This window comes from Miscanthus floridulus, unplaced genomic scaffold (genome assembly GCF_019320115.1).
Source record: "Miscanthus floridulus cultivar M001 unplaced genomic scaffold, ASM1932011v1 os_1376_2, whole genome shotgun sequence".
NCBI lineage: Eukaryota > Viridiplantae > Streptophyta > Magnoliopsida > Poales > Poaceae > Miscanthus > Miscanthus floridulus.
The window spans coordinates 4,649-17,320 of record NW_027097680.1 but is presented as its reverse complement, the minus strand read 5'-3'; the positions used below and the strand labels follow the sequence as shown (position 1 = coordinate 17,320).

The 12,672-nt window shown below is 45.1% G+C and overlaps 1 protein-coding gene across 1 annotated transcript; it reads left to right on the top strand.

Moving 5' to 3' along the window:
• Positions 1-10,478: 10,478 nt before the first annotated feature.
• LOC136533971 (proteasome subunit alpha type-6-like) lies at positions 10,479-12,132 on the top strand (the record flags this gene model as incomplete). Its single annotated transcript, XM_066526482.1, has 4 exons — positions 10,479-10,792; positions 10,903-11,006; positions 11,120-11,201; positions 12,036-12,132. Coding segments are annotated over exons 1-4 (404 nt in total), but the record flags the coding sequence as incomplete, so codon positions are not given.
• Positions 12,133-12,672: the final 540 nt, after the last annotated feature.

Sequence of the window (12,672 nt, the reverse complement as noted above, 5' to 3'; positions counted from 1 at the left end):
GAAAACTAAGAAAGAATGTAAGCTCACCAATCATTGACATCTCGAACTCCTTAGACATCAATTCACCAAATTCTTTGCATGAGTCTTCATTTGATGATCCAAAGATAATATCATCAACATATACTTGACAAATGAAGATATGCCCATCAAGCTTCTTGATGAATAGTGTGGTGTCGACCTTCCCAATGGTGAAGCCCTTCTCAATAAGGAAATCCCGAAGGCGCTCATACCAAGCTCTTGGGGCTTGCTTAAGCCCATATAGTGCCTTGGACAACCTATAAACATGATTAGGATATCTAGGGTCTTCAAACCCGGAAGGTTGATCAACATAGACTAGTTCATTAATAAAGCCATTTAAGAATGCACTTTTCATATCCATTTGATATAGTTTCATTTCATGATGTGATGCATATGCAAGAAGGATACGGATGGCTTCTAATCTTGCAACCGGTGCAAAGGTTTCTCCAAAGTCCAAACCTTCAACTTGAGAGAACCCCTTTGCCACTAGTCTTGCCTTGTTCCTCACAACAACACCTTGATCATCTTGCTTGTTACGGAACACCCACTTTGTTCCAATCACTCTTGCACCTTTTGGTCGCTCTTCAAGATTCCATACTTCATTGCGAGTGAAGTTGTTCAACTCTTCATACATGGCATTGATCCAATCCGGATCTTTTAGAGCTTCTTCTACCTTGGTAGGCTCATAGCAAGAGACAAAAGAGTGATGAGCAATAAATGAGGTAAGTTTTTGAGATCTAGTCATCACCCCCTTTGTTGGACTCCCTATGATGAGATCTTGTGGATGATCTTGTAGGAGAGGTGTATTTCTTCTATTGACCACTTGAGGAGGAGGTTGTGGAGCATCAACATCTTGTGCTTGTACCACCATTTGCTCATGGGAGATGTGAGTATCTTCATTTTCTACTCTCCCAACTTTATCACCATCTTGTGGTACATTTGATGAAGAGGGTTGGTTAATGACTTGTACATTATCTTCATCATCTTTTGGCTTGATGTCTTCCACCAGAATATTCTTCATAGCCTCCCTCAATGGTTCATCACCTACATCATCAAGATTTTCATGTGCTCCTTGGGAGCTGTTAGATTCATCAAATTCCACATCATATGTTTCTTCAACCAAGCCGGTGGCATGATTAAATACTCTATATACTTTGGACTTCGATGAGTAACCAACAAGAAAACCTATATCACAACGCCTTTGAAACTTCCCTAGGTGTTGCCGCTTCTTGTAGATGTAGCACTTGCAACCAAACACCCTAAAGAAGGAGACGTCCGGCTTCTTCCCATTGAGCAACTCATATGGTGTCTTGACAAGGAACTTTTGAAGAAATAGGCGGTTGGATGCATAACATGCGGTGTTGATTGCTTCCGCCCATAGAGCTTCGGGGGTGTTGTACTCATCTAGCATTGTCCTTGCAAGAGTGATCAAAGTCCGGTTCTTCCTCTCAACTACACCATTTTGTTGAGGAGTATAGGTTGCGGAGACTTCATGTTTGATTCCAACTTCATCACAATAAGCTTCTATGTTTGTGTTGTCAAACTCTTTGCCATTGTCACTTCTTATCTTCTTGAGCTTTACTTCAAATTCATTTTGTGCTCTCTTGGCAAACTTCTTGAAAGAAGATGCAACTTCGGATTTATCATGAAGAAAGAATACCCATGTATATCTTGAATAGTCATCCACAATCACAAGACAATAGAGATTTCCTCCCAAACTCTTGTATGTTGTTGGTCCGAATAAATCCATGTGTAGGAGTTCTAGCACTCTTGTGGTTGACATGAAAGCTTTGGTTGGATGAGTGTTTGCAACTTGCTTGCCGGCTTGACATGCACTACAAAGCTTGTCCTTCTCAAACTTCACATCCTTCAACCCTCTCACCAAATCATTCTTCATAAGCTTCTTGAGTGAGCTCATCCCAACATGAGCAAGCCTTCTATGCCATAGCCACCTAAGTGTTGTTTTGGTGAATAGACAAGTCTTCAAGTTTGCATCTTCGGAGGTGAAGTCAACTAGATATAAGTTGTTGTATCTAAATCCATTGAATATCACTTGATTGTCATCTACCTTAGATACAACCACCTCCTTCTCGGTGAACAAGCATTAGAAGCCAAGATCACACAATTGACCAACGGATAGCAAGTTGAAACTCAATGAAGCAACATAGAGCTCATTTGAGATGGAATGATTATTTGATATTGCCACTTTGCCCAATCCTTTGACCTTGCCCTTTGAATTATCTCCAAATGTTATTTTCTCTTGTCCATCTACCTCTTCATCTAGTGAGGTGAACATACGAGGATCACCGGTCATATGTTGTGTGCAACCACTATCAATAACCCAATGACTTCCACCGGTCTTGTAGTTCACCTACACACAAGAGATTCAAGCTTTAGGGATCCAAGCTTGTTGAGGGCCCTTCACCTTCTCAACAAGTGACTTAGCCACCCAAATTTTCTTAGGCCTACTCTTGTTGGGGGGACCTAAGAACATGACTTTCATCTTTCCACTCGAATCTTTTCTAAGCATGTAGTGAGCATTGAAAGCAAAGGGTCTAGCATGCTTGGGCAAGGGTTGTGGTGGTGGAGTTTGACACTCATGAGCAAAATGGCCTTCTTGTCCACATTCAAAACATCTCTTTGGCTTTGGCTTTGGCTTTGATTGTTGGTGTTGAGCTTGAGCCTTCTTCTTCTCTACACTTGCCATATATCCAATGCCACTTCTATCCATCTTCATGACGGTATTCTTGAGTAGCTCACTTTGGAGATGCTTGCCTCTAGCAAACTTGCTCAATCCCACCTTGAGATGCTCTTTCTCCATCTTGAGCTTCTTGTTCTCTTCCTTAAGAATATCATTGTTCTTCTCTTCCTTGAGTTTCTTGATTTCTTCTTTTAATTTCTCATTCTCAAGGATCACCTCTTTGTCATGATCAAGAGTTTCTAGCACAATGGTGTTGTGACTTTTCATCTCTTCAAGATCTTTCATGAGCTTCTCATTGTTACTCTTGAGCTTGACATACTCATTATAGTCATTGCATTCAACCACTTGCTTGCCCTTGCTACTAGATCCATGCTCAATGCTTTCATCAATTAAATCATCACATGAGGTAGCTATATCAATCTTAACAACATGGTTAGTAGCATCATGTGGCTCATTTGGTAAGAATTCTTGTGCAATAATAAGGGTATCATAATTGATCTTTAGAGTTGCATATTCATCTTTTAGCTTATTGTGACTAGTGATAAGCTCATTGTGTACCCACTCAAGTTTATCATTTTTATCTTTAAGCTCTTTCTTAGAAGATTTGAGCTCCTTGAGTTTGGATGATATAGAATCATTTGTTTCCTTGAGCTCATCATTAGCCTTTTCTAATGTATCACACTTAGCTAAGAGTGAATCATTTTTAGCATCAAGCTTTTCATTTGTAGCTCTACTCTTTCTAATGATCTTAGTATATTTTCTAAGTATTTTGACAAGATTATCATAAGTAGGTGAGCCATCATCATCGCTATCACTATCATCACTAGCATGTTCATCATCACTACTATCATCACTCTTAGTTACCTTGCGTTCACCTTTGGCTATAAGGCATAGGTGTGTAGAGGATGATGGCGATGGTGGTGGTGAAGATGCAAGATCAATAGCAATGGCGGCCACCTTTTCATCATCACTATCATCATCGGATGATCCACTTGATGAATCAATATCCGTGAGCCAATCACCGACAATATAGGCCTTGCCACTCTTCTTCTTCTTGTAGAACTCCCTCTTTTTGCCATCTCTCTTCTTGTATGGCTTGTTCTTCTTCTTTTCATCTTCATCACTTGAATCATCTTTCTTGCCCTTGTTCTTGAACTTATCTTTCTTGGGCTTTGTGCATTGATGAGCTAGATGACCAAGTTCGCCACAATTGTAGCAATCCATCTCGGAGATTGGCTTTCTTCTTGAGCTAGTGAAGAACTTCTTCTTTTTGCCATCAAATTTGATGCCACTCTTGTTTAGCCTTTTTAGCATCTTGGTGGTCTTTTTCACCATGAGGGCAAGGCTTTCTTCATCATCTTCATCACTTGAGCTCTCATACTTAAGTCTTGCTTTGCCCTTGTCTTGGCTAGCTTTGAATGCTAAGTCTTTCTCTTTCTTCTTTGTAGAGGATGAGCCATCTTGTGGTGTGATGTGCATGTACATCTCATGAGCATTGATCTTTCCCAAGATTTGTGTCGATGTAGCGGCGGAAAGATCACCTTGATGTAGCACGGTCACAATGTGCCCATATTTGTCAATGGGGAGGACACTCAAGATTTTTCTCACAATGTCGGAAGGTGACATTTGAGTAAGTCCAAGCCCATTGACTTTCTCTACAAGAACATTTAATCGAGAATACATCTCATTAGCACTTTCTTTGGGAAACATCTCAAAAGAATTTAGCTTTTTAATCACAAGATGATAGCGTTCCTCACGCTCACTCTTGGTTCCCTCATGGAGCGCACAAACATCCGACCATAGTGCATGGGCGTCTTTGTGGTTCCTTACACGATTGAACACATCTTTGCAAAGGCCTCTAAAGATGGTGTTGCGAGCCTTTGCATTCCATTTTTCATAATTTACTTCATCGCCTTGAAGTTGTGCGGCATTCCTAGGTGCGGGGAACCCTTGAGAGGCGGCTCTAAGAATTCCAACATCTAGAGCTTCTAAGTAAGCCTCCATGCGGATTTTCCAATATGGAAAATCATCTCCCTCAAAGATAGGAGGAGGACCATCCCCGTGAGACATCTTGCTCTAAGCGATTAAGCTTAAAAACGTGAGCACGAGGCTCTGATACCAATTGAAAGGATCAAGATGCCCAAGAGGGGGGGTGAATTGGGCTAATTCTAAATTTTCTTGCAATAATCAAATCCTACGGATAGCCCAATTAACCCCTTGTGCCTAGAAAAGTGTTTATGTCAAACTAATGCACAACAACCTCTCAACCTAAGTTCCAAACTTACTCTAGCAAGCAATTCTTATGGAAATGAAAACAAGTATTGAATTGCTCAAAGTAAACGCTCAAAGTAAGTGCTCAAAGTAAATAGAGAGAGAGGGAGGAACGCGGCGATGTTTTGCCGAGGTATCGGAGAGTCGCCACTCCCCACTAGTCCTCGTTGGAGCACCCGCGCAAGGGTGTAGCTCCCCCTTGATCCGCGCAAGGATCAAGTGCTCTCTACGGGTTGATTCTTCGACACTCCGTCGCGGCGAATCACCCAAAACCGCTCACAACTTGAGTTGGGTCACCCACTAGCTCCGCCGGGTGAACACCAAACTCCCAATCATCACCAAGCCGTCTAGGTGATGGCGATCACCAAGAGTAACAAGCACGAACTCTCACTTGACCACGCGAAGCCTAATGAGAAAATGGATGCACACTTTGCTACTCTTGATTTGCTAGTGAGGCTACTCTCTTGGATTCTCGAATCACAAACACCTCACTAGGACCTTGCTCTTCTTGGCACTCACAAACGTGTTTCTCAGCTGTTGGAATGAGCAAAAGATACTCCACTCACGAGTGGAGCTTCTATTTATAAGCCAGCCTGAAAAATGAACCGTTATGAGCTTTTGCGGGATGACCGGACGCTCCGGTCGTGATGACCGGACGCTCCGGTCAGTTCAACCCGCGAAACAGTTTTCAAGTGATGACCGGATGCTGTCAGGGTCCGGTCAGTACTGACCGGACGCGTCCGGTCGCTCTTGGATGCTTACTGTAAACGACCGGACGCTGGATACACAGGGTCCGGTCACACTGACCGGACGCGTCCGGTCACTCTTTTCCAAGTCTGGATCCTTACTGGAGTCGACCGGACGCTGGCCCTCAGCGTCCGGTCACATGACCTCCCAGCGTTCGGTCACACCAGACTTGATCTTCTCAGTCAAATGAACTGACCGGACCCTGCGGCCAGCGTCCGGTCGCACCGGAGCCAGCGTCTGGTCAGTATTTGACCCTCCATTCACTTCCAACTTCCGAACATATGTGAATGAAGTTTGCTCCAAAGGATCTTAGGCATTCATAGGAGCTACCTAGAGCTAGTTTTAACAAGTATGCACCACACCTAACTCACTAGACTCAACTAGGTCAAGCTACCCGTTCATACCCCCCTTCATAGTACGGCCAAAGGAAAAAACAAAGTCCTAAACTACTCTAAGTGTCTCTCCAACTTCAACGACACTTAGAACTAGTTATCCTTAACCTTGTCGTCCATCCTTTGAAAACCGAAACGATTTCCATCGTAGGGGCATGACAACCTCGATTGCCCAATCGATCTCTATTACCATGACCTAACTTAATTGTCTCTGCAAAACACACGTTAGTCATAGTAATCTTGTATTGACATTAATCACCAAAATCCAACTAGGGGCCTAGATGCTTTCAACCGTGATCCCCATGGAGGCCGTGGACAGGGACAGTTGGCCCTGACCGCCACATAACGGCACTTACAAATATGCGTGGGTAGAATCACAGGGGTGCCTGTTCTACGTTCGCTTCTGCTATTCAGACCACTCGCTCGACAATCGTTCCATCGTCAGCGTCGAGGTTTCAAAGCTTGATTTGTCAACACGGGCCTAGGCGAAAGTAGGGATGCTCGACGGCAAGGCGTTCCTGCTTGTTCATCCCCAGTTTGGAGCATCCTTGGATCCAGATGAAGCCGGTTTCGGCTTGAAAGGTGACTGTATCTATTACTGCATGCCCGATGACGATGCGCTCCATGTTTATGACATGGGACGAGGGACTACATCTTTGTGAAATCCTGGACCCTACATTGGGGATCATTGTTCTACCAAGGTCTTGATGCCTACTACTTTGCTAAATTAATGTTATCTAGTGGAGTAGCTATGTATTCTTATGGGAAATTCCAGCACCTTTTAGCTAGCTAGGTGACTTGTTAGTTTACTTTGTTTTTTTTCTTTTTTATATATACTATATATATTTTTTGAAACAAATCAGGCAGGAGAGCTACCGATCTCCTACCAATTATATTAAAAACAGATGAAGCTCGGACTAGAGCACCTGCTGAATAACATTTGCGTAGCACTATCGGTGTTTTGGGTCCGACGAGTCCTCAACCGACTAGTGAAAGTGTATTGCGTGCCCCTAATCCTGGATGGTGATGCAAAGAGACACAAGGTTTATACTGGTTCAGGCAATATGTGCCCTACGTCCAGTCTATGAGAGCGATCTTGTATTCCTTGCACCGAGGTGCTTGTAGTAGGGGCTTACAAGCTGAGCGAGAGAGGGAGCTAGTCCCAGGTCTCTGTGTAGAGTGGCGTGGGTTGCTTGAGATGTTGATCTCTTATAGTGAGGAAGCGTGTGTGTCACAGAGCGTTGTGCGTTGCTTGCACGTGTGAGTCTCCTGCCTAGAAGCGGCCCTGGTCACTCTCTTTTATAGTTGAAGGGAGGCATAGGGGCGGTACATGGATTTGTTACGTGGCATTTTGTGAGTAGAGGCGGTATGTCCGAGCCCTGTAGCTCATCACTGTGGCGACATGGTCGGTAGAGCGGCCTTGTCCTCGGTGCACGGAAGTGACGTGCCAGTCACGCCTGATCCTGTGCGACGTGGGAGCTCCTGCGGCTTGACGCAGGGCATGGTGCGTACTGTGGACGATGTGCCGGTCCCAGAGTGCTGACAACATGGAGAGCTGAGGCCCAGTCGGTGCAGAGGCTGAACCATTGTGGGGGGTTCGGCGGGCGCGAGTCCTGAGGCTACAGGAGCCCGGAAGCGGATAGCCGAGACTCGGAGGGAGCAGTTGGTCTTGTACGCTGATTCCGAGGCTACAGGGACCCGGACTTGACTTTTCACGCCGCGCTGTCCTTGGAGCAGGGGTTAGGCAGCACAGTGCAGCACGGGTATCAGCCGTGGGCACAGTGCCGAGCACAGCGGCCGGTAACCCCTGCCCCGTCCTATCCCGGACGGCATGGCGTCGATGTGACTCCCGTCTCGTCGGCCACTCCGCTGTACCGTGCCGCCGTTCGGCTGACATCGCGGGAGTGGTTGGACGCGTTGGTTGGACGTGACGTCCTGTCAGAGAAGTCGGTCAAGGCGGCGGTGACGGGGTTGATGCCGAGCCGGCCTCGAGCGAGTCGGTAACTGAGTGCTCGTTCGAGGCCTCGTGACGCGGGGCCTCGGGCGAATCGGAGAATCGGTACCTCGTCCGAGGTCTTGTGGCGCGGGGCCTCAGGCGAGGCGGAGAATCGGTACCTCGTCCGAGGCCTTGTGGCGCGGGGCCTCGAACGAGGCAGAGAACCGGTACCTCGTCCGAGGCTTTGTGGCGCGGGGCCTCGGGCGAGTCGGAGAATCGGTACCTCGTCCGAGGCCTCGTGGTTTCATTCTGGGTCGAGCCCGCTTCGGGTGAGCCTGGATTTTGTTCGAGGTGGGCCGGGTGGTCTAGCCGGGCCTTGGATAAGGTGGGGTTCGCCGGTGGTTGTCTCCTGGCTTCGATATTTATAAGGTCTAAGCGATTTTTTCGGTTCTTGTTTAGGGGACCCCTTTTTATGGTACCCGACAAGCACTTTAGCCACATTAATTTTTTTTTGAATTGGAATAATTTAATACATATATGTGGGAGTTAACCAAATTTTGGATCATTTTACAAAGCTTAAAGATCGTTATGAGCTAAGCAGGGGGCTAAATTATGAATGGTGCCAAACATTCATAATGATTATTATCTAGGGCAGGTAGCCACGCAGGATAACACAACAACTTTGAAAATTTATTCAGGACAGGAGACCAAGAGCCAGCCAACCACTAAAGTCTCGATGACGCTTCGCTGGTGCTTCTATGTAGTCTGAACAATTAATGTCGACTAATCCTAAACTCTTATAAAACTAAATCCCACTAGCTTATCTCTCTAATATCTTCTTAAGCCACGTCATCCACTTCCACGCATTCATCTCCACCGAGTCCCTCCTCCATGTAGCAATTTAACTTCCTTCGTGACTTTCTGGGAACACGAAACGAACAGACAAAGTCCTATCCAATCAATGTTGCAAGCGCGCTGTTTGGTCATCTCTAGCCCCTGCCTCTTCCCCTGCCATCACTGCTCACCTCCCAACTGACAACCGGTTTGTTTTTCTATATTGAATTATAAGTTAGAATAATATATTTTTTTCTTATATTAAACTAACCAGCAGTAAACAATCTAACTGATCATGTATATAAACCCAAGGAGGCAAGTACGAACCCTTGATCCAAACTGACAACTCTTCGAGCCTGTTCGTTTGACACAAAATATTATAGTCGAAGCATCCATGGAGCATAGACTCTCTGCTACTGATTTTAAGTCAGCGCTTCTCCACTGGCTGTTGGTCAACAAGGTCTAAGAACGTGGCAGTTCCTCTTCCTCCAAAAAGTCTGAGAAAGACAAGCACCGAAGCTACCATGGATCATCAGCAGGTAGTAGTACTTTCTCATACCCAATCTGTTCTTCCTGCATACTCAGAGTTTTTTTTTATGTACATTAACTTTTAATATTCTTTTACGAGGTTAGCGATCCACAGGTATATGCCTTTTATGAAGTTAGCGATCCACATTAGTACTTTCTCCTCTGCAGGTTAGCGATCCGTGTTTTCTTTTATGAAGTTAAAGATCAAAGATTAGCATGTTGCCTTTTCTTTAGTTCATTCACGTTGGACTACTGACGCAACTCCTTTAATGTATCATTTTTTTTGTAAACATATTTAAATCAATTAGTAATCATGATACGAATATATGCCCACGGTCCAGCATTCAATTGAAGTTCATATAGATTTTTTTTCTTCAATTACACCCCTGCCCACAATTTATTGCAGAAAATTTACAAGCCATTGTATGTAAATCATGTCTGATTCTTCTACATCCTATTCCTCTTAACTCAATTAAAATTACCTTTATATTCCCGCGACAACGCGCGGGGATTTCACCTAGTTATAATAGACAACGAGAACTTCTACTAGCAAATAAGAACCAAAATGAGTCCATGAAGATTCAAACAATGTTAAGCTTGGTACCATTAGATAGAGCATGTTTTTACAAAAAAAAATCTAAAATTGGTTTCATAATTTTCCAAGCTAAAACAATTTTCTAAGATTAAACCAGATTTTAGAATTCTTAATTGCATGATTTTTTCATGTAAAAATATTTAAACAAATTTTGAAAATTCATTTTTATGTTTTTTGTTATTTTTTATAAAAATATTTTTTGTCTGATTTACCTCCTTGAACTTTCACTTAGTTCAATTTACCCGTCTAACATGGCATCGCGTCATTAAAACATTCTTCAAAACCACTTAGGTGCTTTAAAAGTTAAGGGGTTAAAAGAATAATTTTTGTAGATGAGGAGAGTGGGGGATTAAATGGACTTTTTCCTTTATTTTTAGGTCTTGGGGCCCTTTCAACTGCAATATGGCCCAGCATTCCAGCAACGTAACGCCCAAGCCATCAGGCCGTGATGGGCCGCTCACCGAAGATAGGCCGCATGCCACACACAACATAACCTGGGCTGCCGCGCGACCTAGAGCTGAAGCCTAGAAGCACTCCACTTTACTTTCGCCCCCGACCAAAACCCCCCGTCGTCGCGTCCCCAACTCATCTCATTCTCAGCACGGCCGCCCGAGCACCTCCTCCCAAACCCAAACCCACGCCGAGACCGATGCAGGTGGGTGAGGTGTCCAGCGGCGGGAGTAGACACCGCGGCGCCGGAGCGTCCGGCGCCGTCTCCGAAGACCGCCGCGTCACCGTCTTCTCCGCCAACGGCCGCCTCTACCAAGTCGGTGAGTGCGCTGTGCGCGCGCACGGAAAACCCCGAAACCCGAAGCTCCGCGCCGCCCGCCGGCTCCGGTATCTGATGGTCCTTCACTCCTCTTCCGCGTCTCCTTCGCAGAGTACGCTTGGAACGCCACGAGGCTGGCGGGCGTCACCTCCGTCGGCGTGCGCGGGGCCGACTCCGTCTGCGTCGTCGGCCAGCGGAGGGCGAGCGAGCCCAAGGTGAGTGCCCCTGGCCCCGCGCGCCCGCGGCGGGGATCGGTCCAAGTTTAGTCTCTCGCGTTCGCTTGATTAATCGATCATGATGCTCTTCTGCTTGCTTGCTTCTATTCTAGGACAAGTTGCTGGACATGACCAGCGTTTCGCGCCTGTTCCCGATCACCGAGCGGCTGGGGTTGCTTGCCACGGGGATCGTAGGTGACCTCACCAGCGCTTGCTTCTCTTGTTATTTCTGCCCGAACTCTTAGCGGAACGTATGCGCTGTGTCTGATCCATTCTCCAATTGCTTTAATGCTAATGCGGTTCCAACTTGTTCCGGTTTTGTGGGTGATGTCGCTCGGGAGTTACGGGGTAATGGCGTAATACACCATGCGCCGTGGCGCAGCGTTGCTTTATTTATTGCGTGTCTGATGAGGGCGTTTGAAAATTGAAACTGTATGGTGTATCTTCAAAATCCACCTACGAACTTTTGTAATTGAGCTTTGAGCTCTGTAGACTTGCATTTGGTTGGTTGACACACCAACATACTGTAATCATATTGGATTTGATAATCTGAAACCTTTGGTTATACACTGCAAAGGATCAATTCGACTGTCATCAGCGCACACATATAATAATGCATTAATGCATCACTTCGTCGAAGTTGGTCGAAATTCTAATGATCTGTTTGGTTTTCCTGATTGATGTGAGCCATTTCCGCCTTATGTTCATGAGCATCGAATGCATGATTGCTAGCTTGACATTGCTTGCAGGTGGCTCTGCCAATTTATTACTTCTGTTTCCAATCACCATTGCATCAGACCATTGGTTTGGTAGCTTGTTGAACACCAGGCCATTGCCATTAAATTTAACATCTGAAATTGTTTAGAATTTACTGTTGAAATTTGAACTAACTCGAATCACTATTGACCAGTACCGCCGTGCGGAGCACTAAAGATAGTAACATCAAAACATGACACAATAGTAATGTTTATTTGTATGCTTCTTTTAGAATGCTGATAATCATAGCTCTTTCTTCAATCATCATTACAGGAGAGGGACGAGCATTGGCTCATGAGGCAAGGAATCAAACTGCAGCATTTCGTTTCAAATGGGGATATGAAATGCCTCCTGATGTTTTGGCACAATGGTAAATATTGACCTCAAGGAAATAGATACTAGATCAGGACTTCACACTGGCAGTGCCTATAATTGCTTGCTAACATGAAAATAATTCTATCTGCATCATTAGTTAAATCTCACTCATGTTCAGTCTCGTGTTGGATGTATGAGAGGACACTGAGATATCCTCTCGAAGGCATTTATCCTGATTTATGCATATGTTTTGTCTATCTGTTGATCCTGCACATTAAGTTGAAGGAAAGAAATTAAGTGGGGCCTGTGAATTTCAAACACCGTAAAGTACAGAGAGTCATGGGTTGTCACAAACCAAAACTATGTTTATATATTTACTATGTATAATGTTTTCTTTCATTAATGATAATTTATATATAAACACGATTTTTCTTCTGCGTGGAGGGGCCCTCATCCTAATCCTAGCACTTGGCCTTACCTTTGCCTCCCTCCGTTTGAGCATGGCGGGAGCGGCGCTCGCTGGAGGTTTTGGACAAAGGTCCGTAGTCCCGGGCCAGCAGGGCTAGGACTCCGGTCGTTGCTGCGTGGTCTCGGT